Source organism: Salvelinus namaycush, chromosome 37, assembly GCF_016432855.1.
Source record: "Salvelinus namaycush isolate Seneca chromosome 37, SaNama_1.0, whole genome shotgun sequence".
Lineage (NCBI taxonomy): Eukaryota > Metazoa > Chordata > Actinopteri > Salmoniformes > Salmonidae > Salvelinus > Salvelinus namaycush.
Genome location: NC_052343.1, coordinates 26825302 through 26848770, shown reverse-complemented (window position 1 = coordinate 26848770; position 23469 = coordinate 26825302). Strand labels below are relative to the sequence as shown.

At 42.0% G+C, this 23469-nt stretch overlaps 1 protein-coding gene across 1 annotated transcript; it reads right to left on the bottom strand.

Moving 5' to 3' along the window:
• Window positions 1-8021: 8021 nt before the first annotated feature.
• Window positions 8022-14668, bottom strand: LOC120031048 (glutamate-rich WD repeat-containing protein 1-like). The gene is made up of 7 exons (XM_038976591.1): window positions 14432-14668; window positions 14234-14351; window positions 13866-14031; window positions 13497-13707; window positions 13064-13209; window positions 12662-12853; window positions 8022-8522 (listed from the first exon to the last, which is right to left on the bottom strand). The coding sequence occupies exons 1-7, from the start codon at window positions 14643-14645 to the stop codon at window positions 8214-8216; spliced, it is 1356 nt and encodes a 451-aa protein (XP_038832519.1). The 5' UTR covers window positions 14646-14668; the 3' UTR covers window positions 8022-8213.
• Between the last annotated feature and the right edge of the window lie 8801 nt (window positions 14669-23469).

The following is a 23469-nucleotide window of genomic DNA, read 5'->3' as shown; positions in this document are numbered from 1 at the left end:
TTGCAGTTTGTTTTGTTTATGTTTTGCCCAATAGAAACTGAATGATGACTTGAGTAATTTTCTAAGTGAGTAGATACAATGTTTCTGAACACTTCTAAATAATTCCTGATAATACCATGATTAAGAAAAATCATGAATAATGAGTGAGAAAGTTAGGCTCCAACAAAGCATGCAAACCTGTCACCATTACCAATAATGGGGGAGATGAGCATTTTTTGGGGGGGTATGATCTTTATCCCTCTAACTTTCTCACTCATCATTCACAAATCATTTATGATTATCTATAATAGTAGCATTCTTATTCATGTAGGTGTTCACAAACACCTATTCTTACGATAAAAGTGTCTCAAATGACAGTACATTATTCACCATTCACTTCCTATTGGACAAACATCATCCGAAACACAACCAAAACAAGCTGTAAATAGACCCCTTTCTGTGCTTACAAATATTGCCGCATGAGGGCGCTGTGCGCAAGCTGTGCAAATTGGTGGCAGAACAAGGGGGAGTTCTTATAGAACACCAGCAAAAAATTCTAGCCAAAAACTGCTGCATCCAAAATTAGTTATTTTGCAATGATCCCAACCCAAATATGACCTTAACGACTGTTCAAGCAAGGTTCAAAACGTAATTGTAAGCGTATGAGAACCCCCAAAAGTGATTTTGTTTATAAGTAATAAAAACGTAAATCTAGGGTATGTCGAATGGGCAGATGGCGATTGCTTTTTTATTGCCGCCAAGAGTAGCGCGCATCTGTGCATGACGTCAGTGTGTCGTGTACTGGAAAAGGGTCTATGCATCCAAGAAGTTTGTAGTCACAAGCTTGATGTAGTTAGTGGTCATGTCAGAATACTCATACTTGTGTCCTAATAAGCAGTGGACTAAAGTACTAAAGTCGTTTTTTGGGGTATCTGTACTTTACTATTTATATTTTTGACAACTTTTACTGTATTACATTCCTAATGCAAATAATTAACTTTTTACTCCATACATTTTCCCTGACACACACAAAAGTACTCGTTACATTTTGAATGCTTGGCAGGACAAGAAAATTATCCAATTCAAACACTTATCAAGAGAACATCCCTGGTCATCCTGGTACTTCCTCTGATCTGGCAGACTCACTAAATGCAAATGCTTCGTTTGTAAATTATGTCTGTTGAGTGTTGGAGTGTGCCTTGGCTATCAGTAAATAAAAAAATTAAATGGTGCTATCTGGTTTTCTTAATATAAGAAATGTGAAATTATTTTTACTTCTACTTTTATTTTTGATACTTAAGTATATTTTAGCAATTACATTTACTTTTGATACTTAAGTATATTTAAAACCAAATACTTTTAGACTTTTACTCAAGTAGTATTTTACTGGGTGACTTTCACTTTTACTTGAGTCATTTTCTATTAGGGTATCTTTACTTTTACCCAAGTGTGACTATTGGGTACGTTTTCCACAACTGCTAATAGGCCGTTTGAGTATGCCAAAAAAATATAACATTTTATAGTATGTGACGTTTCAAAAATCGAGTATACTTTAAATGTGCAAATGTCATACTCATTTCGGCTTTGACAACAGCTGATAATCAATAGGGATGTGCTACCGAAATTAGTCAATAATGCGAAACCATGCAGTCCAGCATGACGCATTCTCAGTATGCGAAAATAGAACGTTTTATATTATGTGAATTTTCTTAAATCGTGTATGGTTTAAATGCCAGGATGTTATGCTAATTCTGGCTCTTCATATCGTAGAATTCGATGCACACTTTTCCACAATGCATTGGAAGAGGTGGGCTGCGAGTGATAAGACCCTAGTTCTCTTCCAACAAAACTAGGCAATCATTAATTGGGAACCCAACTGTCCACGTTTTATGTGCAATAGGCCTTTGATTTGAAAATTTTAAACGTTTGTGTGTACTACTAGGCTGTTTGATTTCATTATTATATGTTACAGCACTTTGTTGAAATGGAACCAAATTAGTTTGTCTTCAGTCCTTAAATAGGATAGATGAGCTATATGGTCTAGTATGGTGTAGGTCAAATGTGATAATCTTCCTATAACCAGCCTGAGTAGGCCTATAACTCCATTCCTATTTTATTCAGAGTTTAGAGAAATGAATGGAATTGGAAATGAACTATTATCAGGCTGGTTAATGTAATGCATGTCTCTTCAATTTAGAAAAAATCCACCCACTCTGCCCCGCCCACCTACTCAGCCAATCAGGAGCCGCTACTGAGTTGCAGCTGTGGCATACTTTTTACTAAATGGTACATGCTAAATAGAATGCGATGGTGAGGGAATAGTATGGAGTTTAAGTATGTAGTATGCTAGTATGGGTATTTGGAGAAGACCACTGTGTGTCCTATGTTGCTCTGTCTGTATGCTGTCTTGCTTGTCCTATGTTGCTCTGCGTGTGCTCACTGCTCAATGATTGTCTATATTGTAATTGTTTTTAATAACCTGCCCAGGGACTGCGGTTGAAAATTAGCTGGCTGGCTAAAACCGGCACTTTTACTGAAACGTTGATTAATGTGCACTGTCCCTGTAAAAATAAAATAAACTCAACATATACAGCTCTGGAAAAAATTAAGACACACTGAAAAAATGATCAGTTTCACTATTTATAGGTATGTTTTTGAGTAAAATGAAAATTTTTGTTTTATTCTATAAACTACTGACAACATTTCTCCCAAATTGGTCCTCCATCCACACCTTGATTGACCTGGCTGTGTGGTATGGAGCATTGTCCTGCTGGAAAAAACAATCCTCAGAGTTGGGGAACATTGTCAGAGCAGAAAGAAGCAAGTTTTCTTCCAGGACAACCTTGTACATGGCTTGATTCATGCATCCTTCACAAAGACAAATCTGCCCGATTCCAGCCTTGCTGAAGCACCCCCAGATCATCACCATTCCTCCACCAAATTTCACAGCGGGTGCGAGACCTGGAGAGGCCTACAAGCCAGTGTCTCGCACCCACTGTGAAATTTGGTGGAGTATTGGTGATGCGAGGATTGGTTTCTGAGGATTGGTTTTTCCAGCAGGACGATGCTCCATGCCACACAGCCAGGTCAATCAAGGTGTGGATGGAGGACCACCAGGTCAAGAATGTGATCAAGAGGAAGATAGATGGTCACAAGCCATCAAATAAAGCCAATCTGCTTGAATTTTTGTGCCAGGAATGGCATAAAGTCACCCAATATCAATGTGAAAGACTGGTGGAGAGCATGCCAAGACACATGAAAGCTGTGATTGAAAAATCAGGGTTATTCCATCAAATATTGATTTCTGAATTCTTCCTAAGTTAAAACATTAGTATGGTGTTTAAAAATGAATACAAACTGGTTTTCTTTGCATTGTTCGAGGTCTGACAACACTGCATCTTTTGTTATGTTGACCAGTTGTCATTTTCTGCAAATAAATGCTCTAAATGACAATATTTATATTTGTGAGAAATGTCAGTAGTTTATAGAATAAAACTAAAATGTTCATTTTACCCAAACACATATATATAAATAGTAAAACCAGTGACACTGATCATTTTTGGTCTCTTAATTCTTTCCACAGCTGTATATAAAAATACCCTCAAATAAAAGGTGACACTGTACTAAACCTTTTGATCTAAAAGCAAAATGTAATTTTAGCATCACTCTACAAATACACATAGGGGGGTGTACATCAATGGAAATGAATAGCTCATGATCTCATTCCTTCATGTCAACCAACAGGCATTTTGTTGGTCATCAAAAAGGAGGACCAAGGCACTCTTCATATAATTAATTAAAATGCCTTTATTAGTATGGCATGTTCAATAGAAACAAAGTTTTTTTTAAACCGACGCGTTTCGGCTGCATGGCCTTCGTCAGGGAGTAGAAAAAAGAAAATACAATGTCCTCTTTTGAAAGGCTTTTCCAATTAGCCCTAATTAGAAGTGGGAGTGGTTACCAAATTGGACACACCTAGTAAGCAATAATATACACATTAAAAGGTGAAATACTGTAGCTATGTTATCGTAAGCATACAACTCCAAGCTAGAAGTATCAGAACACTTAGAAAGGTAGTTCTAACCTTAAATATGACTGGGAGAAGTGTCTAGAATAAGAAAGCAATATATTCCATAGTACACTAGAACACAGCAAAACATGAACAACATTCTAAACATAGCTGAGGGCAATTGAGCAAAATGTCCACTAGATGACAGCAAATGGACCTATCACGACCCTACAGGAAGGGTGAGAAATCCATATCTTCATTTAAACCAGGGTATTTAGTGGCCTGTAGTTTGTAAATCCAAAAACTTTCCCTTTGGTTTAACTGTTTAAGACGGTCCCCTTTTCTAATAGAGGCCGGAATATGATCAATACCCATAGCTTGTAGGGAGGCAGGGTTGCCATGGTGTAAGGACTTGTAGTGCCTTGCCATGGGGTAGTCTCCATTGCCTACCCGTATGGCGTACTTGTGTTCCGCCAAGCGATCTTGAAGGCATCTCTTTGTCCGTCCAATGTAGAACACCTTGCACTGTGGACATTCCAATCTATAGATGACATGAGTGGTTTTGCAGTTAATGAAATGCTTGACGTAATACTCCATTTTGGAAGCTGTGTCAACAAAATACTTTTTCTGTGCAATATTTCTGCAATGGTTGCACTGGTTACATTTAAAAGAGCCCTTGGGTTTGTGGTCAAGCCAAGTTTTTTGAGAGTCACCCGGAAGATAACTGTGGACTAATTTGTCATTTAGGGTAGGACATCTCTTAAAGCTTATGACTGGTGGTTCAGGAAAGACTTAGCGTAGTAGCGTATCACTTTGGATGATTCCCCAATTATTTTTAATGATTATTTTAATGTTCTCTGCTTCAGTGCTGTATTTTGTAACAAAATACACTCTCTGATGTATCACGAGGCACTCCTCTTCGTAACAAGTTCTCTCTGTCAAGTAATCCAGCCCTTATACCTGCATCTTTCAGGACCTGAACGCTGTAGCCCCGATTCAAAAAGCGATTCTCCAATTCAGCAGATTTGACACTGTAGTCTGTTTCCTGATCGCAAAATCTGCGGACTCTTTGGAATTGGCCATATGGAATATTCTCTTTTAGCCTTTTGGGGGGAAAGCTGTCTGCCCTCAGAATGGTATTCCCATCTGTAGGCTTCCTAAACATTGATGTGTGCAAACAACCTTTGTCATTTTTACTAATGTCGAGGTCCAAAAAATGAATGTTATCCTTGCTGTATTCCATAGTTAGTTTGATGTTAGGGTTAATGCTGTTAAGGTATTGGTGGAAGGAAATAAGTTCATCTTCTGAGCCGGACCAAAACAGGCAAACATTATCAATATAGCGTCCCCACCATATAATCCGGTCAAAGAAATGGTTATTAGATGGATCCAAAATGAAGTCATTTTCCCATTTACCCAAGTACAAACCAGCATAGGAAGGGCTGTAGCAAGCTCCCATGGCACATCCTTTGACCTGTTTAAAAATACGGTCCTGGAAGATAAAGATGTTATGATTAAGAGTCCATTCAGTCAGTGATACAATGAATTCTGTAGGAGGCATCTCAGTTTCAGGCCGGGTACTCAAGAAATGGTGCATCGCTGCCAAACCTTGTTGATGCTCAATGGTGGTGTATAGAGACTCCACATCCATGGTGACTACATTTTACATTTTAGTCATTTAGCAGACGCTCTTATCCAGAGCGACTTACAGTGCATACATTTTTATTACATTTTTTTATTTTTTTATTTTTAACATACTGAGACAAGGATATCCCTACCGGCCAAACCCTCCCTAACCCGGACGACGCTATGCCAATTGTGCGTCGCCCCACGGACCTCCCGGTTGCGGCCGGCTGCGACAAAGCCTGGGCGCGAACCCAGCCCAGCCTGGGCGCGAACCCAGAGACTCTGGTGGCGCAGCTAGCACTGCGATGCAGTGCCCTAGACCACTGCGCCACCCGGGAGGCTGACTAAAAAGGAAGCTGTACCTATATTGTTCAATTCCTTAATTTTGTTCAACACATCTGTGGTATCTTGAAGATAGGCTGGAAGTGACATCAGAAAAGGCTTAATAAAGTAATCAATGTACTTAGAGATGGGTTCTGTCAGACTTTCATTACCACTAATGACTGGTCTGCCTGGGGGATTTTCAAGATTTTTGTGGATTTTTGGAAGAAGGTAAAAAGAAGCCATACGCGGACTGAAATTGAAAATAAATTTGAACTCATTGTCTGAAATGTAGCCATTCTCCTTAGCTTCTGTGAGGATCCCTTTCAATTCAGTTTTTAGGTCCTCTGTAGGGTTGAAGGTAAGAGATTGGTAGAATTCGTCATTGTCTAATTGACGGTAGGCTTCTGTCACATATTTGTCTTTACTCCACACTACTGTAGCGCCACCTTTGTCTGCTTTTTTTAACCACAATCTGTCCATTTTTGGACAATGATTCAACTGCATCCCTCTCTGTCTTAGAAAGACTACGTCGTGTTTGGTTGGAATCAATTTTACCCTTAAACAGATTCTCCACATCAAAATTAACTTTCTTGGCAAATGTATTTAGTGTGGCATTCTGGACGATGGGACAAAAAGTGGACTTGGGCTTAAAAGGTGTTTTTGAGGGAACAGAAACTGCCTGACCTGAGACACTGGCGTCTGTAGTTGGAGAGATGTTTTGCTTGTACCAGGCCTTCAGATGTAGATTCCTGTAGAAACGAAATAGGTCAATCTTTGTATTAAATTCATTAGTTGAATATGTGGGGGCAAAGGACAGTCCTTTAGACAAGACCCTTATGCAATCATTAGAAAGAGGTTCTCCAGAAATGTTGATCACAGCCTTGTTCTGGTTCTGCTCCGTGTGGTTGGATAGTCTTGATTTCTTCCTCCCCCCCCGTGTTGGCCTCTTCCGTGTCCTCTCCCTCTCTTGTTGAGGAATCTGCGTGACTCCTCTTCCTGATCTAAAATATCTTGGGAGGAGCTGGCCTCTGAGGTGATCCTCATCGGCACTGCTTGTGAAGTTGAAAGAAACAGATCTAGGCTTCCTTCTCTGCAGTTGTGATTCTGAATTCTTGCGTGTTGGTCTTCTCCAGGCAAAGACCTTGCCATCTCTATAATCTACTTCATCTCTTCTAAATTTTCTTAGCTTGTCTTGCTTTAATGTCAGAGTGAATGTGTCTACTTTCTCTTTCAAGATCTCATCACATTGTGCTTTGTTAGAATTGTCACTGTTCTGTAGTTTTCCTTTTTACTTCTTCAATTTCTGTTTGGACTACTTGTCTGTCCTTTTTAGAATCTTCTATTAGAAGTAGCATTAGGTCAAAAGAACACTTGTTGAGAATAGCCTCCCATTTATCTCTAAATTCAGTTTTACCTTGTGCTCCATTAGCTGGAAACTTCATAATACAGAGTCCTCTGGGGATTAGGCCTTTCCTCCAATAATCAGACAAGGTGATAGAATTGAGGTCAAGTTTAGTATCTTTCTCCATAAGGTGTTGCAAGTCTCTGTAAGCCTTGTTTAAGTCCATTCCAGTATTCTCTGTGGCCGTCATCTCATCTAGCAATGAGGTAGTGGTAATAATCCTTTGGCCCTCTTCATGGGAATAGGAAAATCTTGTAGCTTCTTGGGTAAAATCCATAGTTTGAGTTGTGAAATGTCCTCAAAAAACAACTGTGGAGCTGCTTCCTCTAAGCACCACCCAAGTGCTGTTTAACTAGTAGAAAGAGGAGGAAGGGAAGCGCTACTAAGGTACACTATAGTATATTTTGGTAGATAGAAGATGCTCTTTGGTAAAAGGGGTAAATTGGTCATCAAAAAGAAAGGAGGACCAAGGCACTCTTCATATAATTAATTAAAATGCCTTTATTAGTATGGCATGTTCAATAGAAACAAAGTTTTTTTTTTTTTTAAACGACGCATTTCGGCTACATGGCCTTCGTCAGGGAGTACAAAAAAAGAGAATACAATGTCCTCTTTTGAAAGGCTTTTCCAAAATGAAAGGCATTTTGTTGGGTTGAGAAAGAATGTACACCAAAACAGTAATTTGGTAAAGTGTTTTATTTTGAACATGTTGGTACACATGCTACATGTGAAGGCCAGAAGGAATAACATACATGCACAGTACATGGTAAATGCATGCCAACAGAGCAGTGAGGAGACTGATAAGTAAAAAACACAGGCACACACACACACTTAGACCCTCTCCCACAGACACACACACACACACACACACAACTATACAGAGATGGTCCTGAACACGTTAAAGCCTGACAGAGCAGTAGAGACCATCACCCCGGGTATCTGCGGGTGCCAGTGGATTTCCTTGACTTCTGTCTGACCCTGGTGCAGGAACAGCAGCTGGGGGGGCAGGTCCTTCACCCCCTCCACCCTCGCACCCACATCACATGACTCTACCGATAGGTCCCATTGGCTGACCACGTCGTCCGCTCCAGAGGCGGCGAACACACTGGAGTCCACAGGGTTCCATTCTACTGATGTCACTGGCGCGCTGTGCTGCTTGAAGTTAGCCACCGGCCGGCCCGACTGAAAGCACAGGTAGATAATATTACGGTTTAGCATCATCTATCCTCACTTCTGTTGTGAGCATTCTGGTTTAGAATAACTGCATAACCATGTCTAAGATCTGCCTTGTCAAACACATACTGACCCCAGACCAGTCCTATGGGCGACCTCCCAAGTTAAGGGTTCTAAAGCGCAATACGAGTCAGACCATGTACCCACTGTTGATTTGGTGCTCCTCCAGCACATCAGAGTAATATCAAATCTCTAAACCTCGAAGCTAAAAAAAATAAATAAAAAGAGGTCCAGTGTGCGTGCGAGAGCCAACTTTCCTCTACATTCCACCCACATCTTGAAATACCATCATACAGGAAAGGACACCGTGGGTGTAGAGAAGGAACGGGGGTGACAAGAGGACTTATCACACAACGCATCACCAGGGGCAAACTACCTGCCCTCCAGGACACTTACAGCACCCGATGTCACAGGAAGGCCAAAAAGATCATCAAGGACAACAACCACCCGAGCCACTGCCTGTTCACCCGCTATCATCCAGAAGGCGAGGTCAGTACAGGTGCATCAAAGCAGGAACCGAGAGACTGAAAAACAGCTTCTATCTCAAGGCCATCAGACTGTTAAACAGCCATCACTAACATTGAGTAGCTGCTGCCAACATACTGACTCAAATCTCTAGCCACTTTAATAATAAAAAATTGGATGTAATAAATGTATCACTAGTCACTTTATATAATGTTTACATAACCTACATTACTCATCTCATATGTATATACTGTACTCTATACCATCTACTGCATCTTGCCTATGCCGCACGGACATCGCCCATCCATATATTTATATGTACATATTCATTCCTTTACACTTGTGTGTGTATATAAGGTAGTTGTGAAATTGTTAGATATTACTGCACGGTCGGAACTAGAAGCATAAGCATTTCGCTACACTCGCATTAACATCTGCTGACCATGTGTATGTGACCAATGACATTTGATTTGATTATTGTCCGATGTACAGAAAACACAGGTAGAGATTGATGGCAGTGTGTGACTGTTAGGCAGCAGTGGCGTGCAGTGAGGATTCATCTGTTAGAGTGTTGGGACTGCAGCCATTTTAAACCCAAACAAACCAACCCAGATGGTGCAATAATGATGCAACGATGGTATTTACGGTATTTGCATTGCTTCCATTCCTTTTTATGGGTTTACTATTTTCCAGAAAATCTTTTAAAAAGACCTTTGAGAAAATTGCAACCATCCTGGTATTCCTGTTTAACCCAGAAATGCTATTTAAAGTTACAGCTAATGTAGAAGAAAAAGGTGTGTACATTTGCAAATACTGTGCCAAATCATATGTGAAGAATGCAACGAAGATGCAGAATCATCTGGCCAAGTGTATAAAGTTCCCTCAGCGCTCACAACAAGCAACCGTTGACAAAAGTCCCTCTACTTCTATTCGAGGTGAAGATGATGAATCAGACACCTTATCGATAGCAACAGCTCATGGTCCTCCTGGAATCATGTTTTTTTGACTCAATGGAGGAACGTAGTCAGAGAAATGCTGATGAATGTCTTGCTCAAGCTGTGTATGCAACTGGTTCACCTCTGATGCTCACAGGCAATGTGTCTTGGAAGAGATTTCTGAATGTTCTTCGCCCAGCATACACCCCTCCAACCAGACATGCTTTATCTACTCATTTGCTGGATGCAGAGCTCAACAGAGTTCAAATGAAGGTCAAGAAAATCATTGAGAAAGCAGACTATTGTAATCATCTCTGATGGGTGGTTGAATGTTCGTGGGCAAGGAACAATTAACTACATCATCTCCACCCCTCAATCAGTATTCTAAAAGAATACAGACACACCGGTCTCTACATTGCAGATGAGCTGAAGGCAGTCATCAATGACCTTGGACCACAGAAGGTATTTGCACTGGTGACAGAAAATGCTGTGAACATGAAGGCTGCTTGGTCTAAAGTGGAGGCGTCCTAACCTCACATCACACCCAATGGCTGTGCTGCTCATGCATTGAATCTGCTCCTCAATGACATCATGGCACTGAAAACAATAGATACGCTCTACAAGAGAGCCAAGGAAATGGTTAGGTATGTGAAGGGTCATCAAGTTATAGCAGAAATCTACCTCACCAAGCAAAGTGAGAAGAATAAGAGCACCACATTGAAGCTGTCCAGCAACACCCGTTGGGGTGGTGTTGGCATCATGTTTGACAGTCTCCTGGAGGGGAAGGAGTCTCTCCATGAAATGGCCATATCACAGTCTGCCAATATGGACAGCGCCATCAAGAGGATCCTGCTGGATGATGTATTTTGGGAAAGGGTGGTAACAGCTTGAAACTCCTGAAACCTATAGCAGCAGCCATTGCACGGATTGAGGGAGACAATGCCATCCTGTCTGATGTTCAGACTCTGCTTGCAGATGTAAGAGAAGAAATCCATACTGCCCTGCCCCCTTCATTGTTGCTCCAAGCAGAGGAAACTGCAGTTCTGAAATACATCAAAAAGCATGAAAACTTCTGCCTGAAGCCCATACTCGCCTCAGCGTACATGTTGGACCCCAAGTATGCTGGCAAGAGCATCCTGTCTGGTGCAGAGATCAACAAGGCCTATGGTATCATCACTACTGTGTCTCGCCACCTTGGCCTGGATGAGGGCAAGGTTCTTGGCAGTCTGGCGAAGTACACTTCCAAGCAAGGGCTTTGGGATGGAGATGCAATATGGCAGTCGTGCCAACATATCTCATCAGCCACCTGGTGGAAGCGACTTTGTGGATCTGAGGCTCTTTCCCCTGTTGCCTCCATCATGCTCCATATCCCACCAACATCTGCCGCCTCAGAGCGCAACTGGTCCTTGTTTGGGAACACACACACCAAAGCACACAACATGCTGACCAATAAAAGGGTTGAAAAATTGGTGCCATCCGGGCAAATTTTTGGCTTTTTGAGCCTGACAACGAACCACCCTCAACAAGGTTGGAAAGTGACAGTGAAGATGAGGCCTCAGAGTCTGATGTTCAAGAAGTGAACATTGAGGTCCAGGGAGAATACATGGAAGCCTGAGAGGAAGACAACCAAAGATTTTGTTTCTAGAATATCATTTTACAGATGTACGCTGAAAACATTTTTGGTTGCAATGGATCATTGGGATCATTCAATATTCCTTTTCTTTTGTTGTTCAGTGAACTCATTTAATTAAAAGTTCAATTCATAACTAAATCATTTAAATTTCTATTGGAAGTATTTAATAATTTACGATTATGTCTACTTATGATAAGGTAAAAGGTATATGTTTTTGTCTCCATATGATATGGAAAATACACTACTGTTCAAAAGTTGTGTCACTTAGAAATGTCCTTGTTTTTTAAAGAAAAGCATTTTTTTGTCCATTAAAATAACATTAAATTGATCAGAAATACAGTGTAAACATTGTTAATGTTGTAAATGACTATTGTAGCTGGAAACATGATTTTAATGGAATATCTACATAGGCGTACTGAGGCCAATTGTCAGCTTCAGTGAAGAGGCGACTCGGGGATGCTGGCCTTCTAGGCGGAGTTCCTCTGTCCAGTGTCTGTTCTTTTGCCCATCTTAATCTTTTCTTTTTATTGGCCAGTCTGAGATATGGATTTTTATTTGCAACTCTGCCTAGAAGGCCAGCATCAACAAGGAAATTTCTAAGTGACCCCAAACGTTTGAACGGTAGTTTATATCCAATGCAAAAACATCTACATTTAAATGGTATTAATATTAATTTCTGTTAATTCCCACGGAAAGTTTCCACCTCTGAATATTCCCTAAAATGTGCAACCCTAGTGGTGACTATTTAAACAGTCTGATGGCCTAGAGGGGGAGCAGCTACTTTTCAGTCTCAGCTTTAATGCACCTGTACGGTCTCTGCCTTTAAATGCTAAATAACAAATGTTTTCAAGTGCAACTTTAGCAATGATGGTTTTGGGAAACAGCTCTGAGATTTAATGATGATGCTCCTACGAAGGTTCTAACGATTAACTTAGCCTTCAGTTTAAAATAAACTTGCCCTGGTTCGTACCATAGGATCAGATGACCCTCCCTAAATCCCAACCTTAGACTAATGTCTAGGTCGAGAGGCAAATTAACCCTACTGCAGTTCTTACCTGGAACTGCCTCAAGTCCCAAACTTTCAGAAGTCCGTCGTCCCCGCCGGATAGGAGGAATGGTTCAGTCCTGTTCCAACTGATGACATTGACGTCCGAGGAGTGTGCCTCTTTGGCACAGAGCATGGAGTTGGGCGGGGCTCTGGTGTCCCAGACCCGGATGGACTGATCCACAGAGCAGGACGCAAAAACCTTGGGGGTATGATGAAAAAGAGGGAGGAGGAAGAAAAGAGGGAGGAGGAAGAAAGAGGACAATGAGACAGAAAGTTGCAGTTTTAGCTATAATTCTACAACTGACCTCATTTCATGTCTGCTTCAACTGACATTAAAAAAGTCTAAAGTTTCTTTACATCTATTGATATTGTCACTCAGCCTAACATCCCACTGCTTCTCCCATCATACCGTGGCTTCTGTGGGTGACCACTGCAGGTCCTCCACGGACTTGGTATGAGAACTGAAAGGCCGTTGGTCGATCTGCCAGGAAGTCCCTCCCTCCCGTGGTTCCCACACGTGGATGTTCTTTTTGCAGTCGCCACTGACAAGCCGACCTTTTAGACAAAACATACTAATAAATGAGCTTATTATTCTACTCATGTATTCACATTTATTTAGGGACAGTTTCCCAGAACCACATTAAGCCTAGTCCTGTACAACAAAATCAAATTTATCGTCAAGGTATTTGGATTGAGCCAGTCATTCTCATTAATTTGGGATGGAAGCCAACATAGTAGACGTCCCCTTATACATAGAACAGTATCTACACAGCGGATGGTGAGGAATATGCACTCTGCTTTAGAGGCACCAAAACATCAGACGTGGCAATGGACCGACTCACCGGGTACTTTGGGCGACCAATCAATGGCAAAGCCCTCAGTCATGTGACCCGAGAAACTGAAGAGGGGCGTGGCTTCCTTCTGCTGTTTGACGAAGGTTGACATGGCAGCTGAACTGTGGACGGCTTCCATCTGGGATCGGAGGTCAAATATCTCCACCTGACCTTTCTCTGACCAGACAGCAGCCAATGACTGATCTCCACGATGGGTCACCTGGTGGGAAAACAGACGTTATTATTGAGCCTTTCAAATCACAGTATACTGCTGCCTCACAACACACACAGTCCAATCAGGGTGCATGTACAGAAGAACAAACTGAGGGTGCAAGAGATATTCAGATACTCTCAGACAATGAGAACAGTTAAACTCACTCGGACTCTGTTGATCCCTCCGTAGTGAGGCATCATGGCCAACTCCATCTGTGGCTTCTTATCTTCATCATCATCCTCTTCATCACTCTCTCCATCACTGCTCTCGTCCCCCTCCTTCACTTTCTCTGTAGTACCGTGGAGGTTGTGCATGCGTATGAGAAGCAGTCTTAGAGGAAGGAAGGAGGAGAAAAGGTATGGTAGGATAAGTCAATAGGGCCTGGGCAATGAAGGACTACCAATAGCGGGGAGTGCAAAAAGTATATTCAATGTGAGTATTTGGGGATCCCTTCACATCAGCCTCACAATAGGAAGGCAGTCTGAGGGTATGCTGAGTGTCATTGTTATGGATCGGTGGGTGTGACAGCTACCTGTTGCTGAGGGCAGCGTCAGCCTGTGTGCCTGCACAGAGCAGCATAGAGAGGGGATACTGTTCCCTGCCGTCTCCATTCGCATCTCTCAACACGTCGAAGCTCAGGCAAGGAACACCTGTCAGTTTAAAACATTGAAATTAATTTGTTTGATGGGCAATAAAATAACTATATTAGCTAGTTAACTGCTGGACCAACCTGTCTGACACTCGTGGTACATGCGGTAAGCCGACCGGTCCATCTCGAGCTCCTCTCCGGGTTGGAGAGGCTGTTTTCCGGGGACATAAACTTGAGTTTCCTGTTCTCCAACCTTTCCCTCTTCTTCCATTTCGTCTTCGTCGCTGCCACCCCCTTCCATTTCCTCCATCTCTCCATCTTCGTTCGGAAGCGTGTCTTCTCCGGGCGCCGACATTTTGAAAGGGGCCAGGCTTTGCTTACTTCCGGTGGATTGGTCACGTGGTTTGTCTCTCGTTCGCTCTTTCTCGCTCATTTACGATAATTCAGCTGATGTGCCCCCTCTATTCCTGACCTCTTTGACAGACAGTCTGGAATTTTGCCTGACCCTTGCTACTGCCAGTAAAGTCCACTAATTCTATAAACATCTAACCAAGGAAGGAATTACTGTAATCTTATGGATAAACAAAAAGTATTACAAAATCTAAAGTGAACAAGATTTGAAAATAGCTGATTGTGGCCACCCATTTAAGGCAGGTGGGGTTTTGAGCCCCACCTGTTTAGCTAAAATATTTTCCCCCCTGTTTCGCATGTTATTTTGGCATTAATGCGTGTCACATATCAGTTTGCAAACAATGTAAAAAAAAAAATATTGGGTTAATAAAGCCGAATACAAACATGGTCTCTTTTTTGCTTTCTTGAGTAAGGCAGATCAGAAACGCAGGTGTTTCAGCGTAGCTCAGTGCTTTGTGTGGTGGAGGGGCAGCCAGAAAAATACAGAGTGTAGGAGTTGGTAATCTTCTCTAGTTGTGCCATGATTTGCTCAGTGTTCTGTCACTCATGGGGACACTACATCACCACAAAATCTACAGGGAGAGGTAGAAAGTTCAAGCCCCTTGGGTGCTGCCATAAATTTACATTAAAAGTGCCCATCCAAGAAGACTCAAGGTCATTGGCCACAGATAAAATGACGTAAAATCACGTTATATCTACCGTAGCTTTGATTGGACTGATAAAAATCAACATCATACTTTAAAAATCTTAGCTAGCAAACTAGACAAGCAGTCATCATCATGAATCAAGTCGACAATCTACTGGCAAATCCTTTTCAATTCTTGTCATATGAAGATAAATTATAGATAAAACGTATCGGTGCTCATCGGCCGTTGGACATAAACATTACACAGAAAGTTGGAAATCGCAAATTCAACAATGAGTGGTTTGGAAGGAATCAGTGGCTAACTGCAAGTGTTGCAAAGCAATCACTAGCCTTCTATTCGGTGGAGAGGTTGTGTGGTCCAAGTCTGGGTTTAGAGTCTTTTTTTTCAAGCTTAAACGGATAAACATTCACACGCAACACAATAGGCAAGAAAAAGTTGAATACATTGTCCATGCTGTCAATCCAGAATTACTTCTGCCGTGTTCAAAACAACTGGAAACTCGGAACTGGGAAATCTCAGACTTTAGGGAGTTCAAGGCAACTGGGAACTCTGAAAAAAAACAAGCTCCGACTGGGAAAATACGTTTTGAACGGTCATCCAACTCGGAATTCCAAGTCGGGAGCTCCGACCTGAAGATCACTGACGTCATGATTCAACCTTGTTTTTTTCTGAGTTCCCAGTTGTCTTGAAAGCACCATAAATCCAGAGAATGCCAGACAAAATTTGCCCACAAGAAGGATCCCCGTGCCACCTTCCTGTTCAAGTGAGCACAGCACAACAGTGAGTCCAAAAATGTCTTGTATGCTGCTGCATAAATGAAGTAATATGCCAGTGAGATATGTATACTGTAGCTAAGAAAGTAATACTAAGTGTATGTTGTGTAGTAAGCTGTTAGTAGCCCATGTGCCTCACACTAATAACTTGGTCCCTTTCCCCCTCATAACTTAGCCTACTGTTCTGACTTGGTGGTGCACATGTAGCATATAGCCTGTTTTAGAGAGATGTAATCATTTAATATTTTAAGAGCTTTCATTGTCTACTTATACAGTATGCACCCTCATAGATATTATCCTGACCAACTTGCCCTCCAAATACACCTCTGCTGTTTTCAATCAGGATCTCAGCGATCACTGCCTCATTGCCTGCATCCGCTATGGGTCCGCGGTCAAACGACCACCCCTCATCACTGTCAAACGCTCCCTAGAACACTTCTGCTAGCAGGCCTTTCTAATCGACCTGGCTCAGGTATCCTGAAAGGATATTGACCTCATCCCGTCAGTCGAGGATGCCTGGTCGTTCTTTAAAAGTAATTTCCTCACCATCTTAAATACGCATGCCCCTTTCAAAAAATGTAAAACTAAGAACAGATATAGCCCTTGCTTCACTCCAGACCTGACTGCCCTTGACCAGCACAAAAACATCCTGTGGCGGACTGCAATAGCATCGAATAGTCCCCGCGATATGCAACTGTTCAGGGAAGTCAGGAACCATTACACACAGTCAGTCAGGAAAGCAAAGGCTAGCTTTTTCAAACAGAAATTTGCATCCTGTAGCTCTAAATCCCAAAAGTTTTGGGACACTGTAAAGTCCATGGAGAACAAGAGCACCTCCTCCCAGATGGCCACTGCACTGAGGCTAGGCGACACGGTCACCACCGATAAATCCATGATCGAAAATGTAAATAAACATTTCTCTACGGCTGGCCATGCTTTCCTCCTGGCTACCCCAACCCCGACCAACAGCTCCGCACCCCTCACAGCTACTTGAACAAGCCTCCCCAGTTTCTCCTTCACCCAAATCCAGATTGCAGATGTTCTGAAAGAGCTGCAAAACCTGGACCCGTACAAATCAGCTGGGCTAGACAATCTGGACACTCTCTTTCAAAAATTATCCACCGCCATTGTTGCAATCTCTATTGCCAGTCTGTTCAACCTCTCTTTCATTTCGTCCGAGATCCCTAAAGATTGGAAAGATGCCGCTGTCATCCCCCTCTTCAAAGGCGGTGAAACTCTAGACACAAACTGTTACAGACCTATATCCATCCTGCCCTGCCTTTCTAAAGTCTTTGAAAGCCAAGTTAATAAACAGATCACTGACCATTTCGAATCCCACCGTAACTTCTCTGCTGTGCAATCCGGTTTCCGAGCTGGTCACGGGTGCACCTCAGCCACGCTCAAGGTACTAAACGATATCATAACCGCCATCGATAAAAGACAGTACTGTGCAGCCGTCTTCATCGACCTGGCCAAGGCTTTCGACTCTGTCAATCACCGTATTCTTATTGGCAGACTCAATAGCCTTGGTTTCTCAAATGACTGCCTCGCCTGGTTCACCAACTACTTCGCAGATAGAGTTCAGTGTGTAAAATCAGAGGGCCTGTTGTCCGGACCTCTGGCAGTCTCTATGGGGGTACCACAGGGTTCAATTCTCGGGCCGACTCTTTTCTCTGTATATATCAACGATGTCGATCTTGCTGCGGGTGATTCCCTGATCCACCTCTACGCAGACGACACCATTCTGTATACATCTGGCCCTTCTTTGGACACTGTGTTAACTAACCTCCAAACGAGCTTCAATGCCATACAACACTCCTTCCGTGGCCTCCAACTGCTCTTAAACGCTAGCAAAACCAAATGCATGCTTTTCAACCGTTCTCTGCCCGCACCCGCCTGCCCGACTAGCATCACTACTCTGGACGGTTCTGACCTAGAATATGTGGACAACTACAAATACCTAGGTGTCTGGCTAGACTGTAAACTCTCCTTCCAGACTCATATCAAACATCTCCAATCCAAAATCAAATCTAGAATCGTCTTTCTATTTCGCAAACAAAGCCTCTTTCACTCACGCCGCCAAACTTACCCTAGTAAAACTGACTATCCTACCGATCCTCGACTTTGGCGATGTCATCTACAAAATAGCTTCCAATACTCTACTCAGCAAATGGGATGCAGTCTATCACAGTGCCATCCGTTTTGTTACCAAAGCTCCTTATACCACCCACCACTGCGACCTGTTTGCTCTAGTCGGCTGGCCCTCGCTACATATTCGTCGCCAGACCCACTGGCTCCAGGTCATCTACAAGTCTATGCTAGGTAAAGCTCCGCCTTATCTCAGCTCACTGGTCACAATAACAACACCCACCCGTAGCACGCGCGCCAACAGGTATATCTCACTGGTCATCCCCAAAGCCAACACCTCCTTTGGCCGCCTTTCCTTCCAGTTCTCTGCTGCCAGTGACTGGAACGAATTGCAAAAATCACTGAAGCTGGAGACTTACATTTCCCTCACTAACTTTAAACATCAGCTATCTGAGCAGCTAACCGATCGCTGCAGCTGTACATAGTCCATCTGTAAATAGCCCACCCAATCTACCTACCTCATCCCCATATTGTTTTTATTTACTTTGCTGCTCTTTTGCACACCAATATCACTACTTACACACCATCATCTGCTCATCATCATCTGCTCATCTATCACTCCAGTGTTAATCTGCTAAATTGTAATTACTTTGCTACTATGGTCTATTTATTGCCATACCTCCTCATGCTATTTGCACACACTGTATATAGACTTTCTTTTTTTTCTATTGTGTTATTGACGGTACGCTTGTTTATTCCATGTGTAACTCTGTGTTGTTGTTTCTGTCTCACTGCTTTGCTTTATCTTGGCCAGGTCGCAGTTGTAAATGAGAACTTGTTCTCAACTAGCTTACCTGGTTAAATAAAGGTTAAATTTTTTTTTTTTAAATAAATAAAATGTATCTTACAGTTCTGACTTGGTGTACAGGGAGAATACTGTAAGAACGGCCCATGTTCTGAATTCTTTGGCTCTACATTTCAAAAGTGCTGAACAAATAGTTATGTTGATTACATCCGTCTTAGCTCACTCATTAATGTCTTAATCGATATTAAGGATTGCCTCTTATCCGCTTATCGTTCCCTTATGCCATAGTTTGTACATATCAATTGTCAGTAGAAACTACATTTGTTTAAACAAGTCAGCCATATCAGCATGTTTTTAAAAAAGGCAGTCAATTAGGCTGAATTAACTGTTGCTGCCAGACAAGGCACTGCTGATAGCCAGGTGTAGCAGTGGTAAGGATTCACTCCATGGTGCTGAAAGGAAGGCTCTGCTATTGGGACAGCTTCATGTAGGCACTAACAGTTTTTGTGGCACCGTTTGTTACCATTACAGTGGAATGAATGTATTGTTAGTGTTGTCTTGTGTTGTGTAGTGGCTTTACTGGCATGCATCAAAAACATTTTGGGGGAGTTTGCCACACCAAGATTAACATGCTAAAATCGCCACTGAGCCTACTGTCCAAACTCCAGCCACTTGCATTGCTGAGCCTGAGCATTATCATTGCAATTTCAGTCATGCAATATCAATACTATACCACATATCATCATGTTTACCTCTGGTGTAATGGTGATGGGTATTTACCATAGAGAATGATTGAGGCTTCTAGTGGCCAAAAGGTCGTATTAACATAGGCAGCGCTATAGAGCTCGCCAGCTTGTAGTCCTCAAAAACAGAAATGAGTTACCTCAGGTTCCTTGAGCCATTTCTATTGGGAAAATGAATGGGGAAAGGATAAGGTTTTGTAATAAATGCCGAAAATAAGGTTAACACAAGCTTTGAAGATCTGAGATCTTATACATTTTGTTCTATGAGATAATATCAGTCAGTTAACATGACCTTTATGAATTATGAATCCTTTTATGTGCTTTAAGTGCGTTTTTGATTACATAAATGCTTCAAAATTCACAAAAAATGCCGTTAGCTGATGAAGACAAAACCACAGACCTTATTTTCGGCATTTCCTCCAAAAACTACATTAATTTTCCCATAGGCTTTGTCCAACATGGCAGAGTTAATGCCTACAAGAAGACACCATTATATTATTTACCTTCATTTAACTTGGCAAGTCAGTTAAGAACAAATTCTTATTTACAATGACAGCCTTGTTGCCGGGCAGAATTTGACAATAAAGTTGTAGTGTCAAGGGACTTCAGGGGGACTGCAGTAAAAACCATAGAGATAGATAGAGGACTCATCTTTGTATCTGTGCAGTTATAGAGTCTGTGACAGCATGGGCAGCTCCATTGAGGAAATCTCCATTTTGAAATAGTGAATTTTCTTCTTCAAGGTTGACTTATCCCTCCTGATGATCTGGTTGAACATGACTCCAACAGGGTCACCAGGTGGGATGAGCAAATGAAGTTGGAAGTCCCACCCAGTTGACTACATTAGAGAGAGATAGGGGGCGGCAGGTAGCCTAGTGGTTAGAGCATTGGGCTAGTAACCGAAAGGTTTTACCGATTTATACCGTGTCAGCTCGGGGATTTGATCTAGCAACCTTTCGGTTACTAGCCCAATGCTCTAACCACTAGGCTACCTGCCGCCCCCTATCTCTCTCTAATGTAGTCAACTGGGTGGGACTTCCAACTTCATTTGCTCATCCCACCTGGTGACCCTGTTGGAGTCATGTTCAACCAGATCATCAGGAGGGATAAGTCAACCTTGAAGAAGAAAATTCACTATTTCAAAATGGAGATTTCCTCAATGGAGCTGCCCATGCTGTCACAGACTCTATAACTGCACAGATACAAAGACGAGTCCTCTATCTATCTCTATGGTTTTTACTGCAGTCCCCCTGAAGTCCCTTGACACTACAACTTTATTGTCAAATTTGCATAGGAAATGTGTATTTTTGCTGTCTTATGTTATTTCCCAACACCCGGGGCTATGAAGCAGTTAATTAAAACAGAAAGAAAAACTGAAAACTCTCTCTGTCCTCTCTGTGGTTGTCCTCTCCTCATAATAGGACAGCAAACATTATCTGTGTGCATATGTTTGTTTGACTCTCACTGTCTGTTTTGATGTTGTGTAACATTCTCTCTCACTCTCTCTCTCGCTCTCTCAACTGTGTCTCTCTCTCTCAACTGTGTCTCTCTCTCAACTGTGTCTGCAGAGGTTTATCATAGTTTCTCAGAAAGGCTGATGCTCATTTTGCTGCCTCTACATTTACAAAAGGAAGTGAGACATGCCTTGGGGGTATTGTTGTCGGTCTCTGAGCCTTGCTTTTTAAAGTTTGTGTGCATTAAAGAAAGCACCTGGCTGAGTTTAATGGAAGTTCTGTCTTAAACAGCAAGAAAAAAGGGGCTCCTTTTTGTATCAAAGATTTTGCAAGTGTTCTGTCTAAAGTGTGTGTGTGCGTGTGCATGTATTGGCATACATACAGTTGAAGTTGGAAGTTTACATGTACCTTAGCCATATACATTTAAACTCAGTTTTTTACAATTCCTGACATTTAATCCTAGTAAAAATTCCCTGTCTTAGGTCAGTTAGGATCACCACTTTATTTTAAGAATGTGAAATGTCAGAATAATAGTAGAGAGAATGATTTATTTCAGATTTTATTTCTTTCATCACATTCCCAGTGGGTCAGAAGTTTACATACACTCAATTAGTATTTGGTAGCATTGCCTTTAAATTGTTTAACTTGTGTCAAACGTTTCAGGTAGCATTCCACAAGATTCCCACAATAAGTTGGGTGAATTTTGGCCCATTCCACCTGACAGAGCTGGTGTAACTGAGTCAGGTTTGTAGGCTTCCTTGCTTGCACACGCTTCTTCAGTTCTGCCCACAATTTTCTATGGGATTGAGGTCAGGGCTTTGTGATGGCCTCTCCAATACCTTGACTTTGCTGTCCTTAAGCCATTTTGCCACAACTTTGGAAGTATGCTTGGGGTCATTGTCCATTTGGAAGACCCATTTGCGGCCAAGCTTTAACTTCCTGACGGATGTCTTGAGATTTTGCTTCAATATTTTCACATAATTTTCCTGCCTCCATGATGCCATTTATTTTGTGAAGTGCACCAGACCCTCCTGCAGCAAAGCACCCCCACAACATGATGCTGCCACCCCTGTGCTTCACAGTTGTGATGGTGTTCTTTGGCTTGCAAGCCTCCCCCTTTTTCCTCTAAACATAACGATGGTCATTATGGCCAAACAGTTCTATTTGTGTTTAATCAGACCAGAGGACATTTCTCCAAAAAGTACGATCTTTGTCCCCATGTGCAGTTGCAAACCGTAGTCTGGCTTTTTTATGGCGGTTTTGGAGCAGTGGCTTCTTCCTTGCTGAGCGGCCTTTCAGGTTATGTCGATATAGGACTTGTTTTACTGTGGATATAGATACTTTTGTACCTGTTTCCTCCAGCATCTTCACAAGGTCTTTTGCTATTGTTCTGGGATTGATTTGCACTTTTCGCACCAAAGTACGTTCATCTCTAGGAGACAGAACACTTCTCCTTCCTGAGCGGTATGACGGCTGCGTGGTCCCATGGTGTTTAGACTTGCGTACTATTGTTTGTACAGATGAACGTGGTACCTTCAGGCGTTTGGAAATTGCTCCCAAGGATGAACCAGACTTGTGGAGGTCTACAATTTTTTGGCTGATTTCTTTTGATTTTCCCATGATGAGGCACTGAGTTTGAAGGTAGGCCTTGAAATACATCCACAGGTACACCTCCAATTAACTCAAATGATGTCAATTAGCCTATCAGAAGCTTCTAAAGCCATGACATAATTTTCTGGAATTTTCCAAGCTGTTTTAAAGGCAGTCAACTTAGTGTATGTAAACTTCTGACGCACTGGAATTGTGATACAGTGAATTATAAGTGAAATAATCTGTCTGTAAACAATTGTTGGAAAAATTACATGTGTCATGCACAAAGTAGATGTCCTAACTGACTTGCCAAAACTATAGTTTGTTAACAAGAAATTTGAGAAGGGGTTGAAAAACAAGTTTTAATGACTCCAACCTAAATGTATGTAAACTTCCGACTTCAACTGTACATATACCTGATGTGTGTGATTAATGTGAGTGATTTGGCTCAGTTGTAGGCCTACCCAGTAACTGCAGACATAAAAATTCTATTGAACTACAACTTACTTTTGACAGAAGTCTCCCTGTAGGAGACAGAAAGAAAAAGGATAGCTGTTGAGAATCAGACAGCAGTGCAGCTCTGCAGCTCTGCACAATACTCCCCACACTGGGGATGGTAACAGTCAGCACTCAGGGATCTCTACACAAGACTACATCAGAGAAACTCA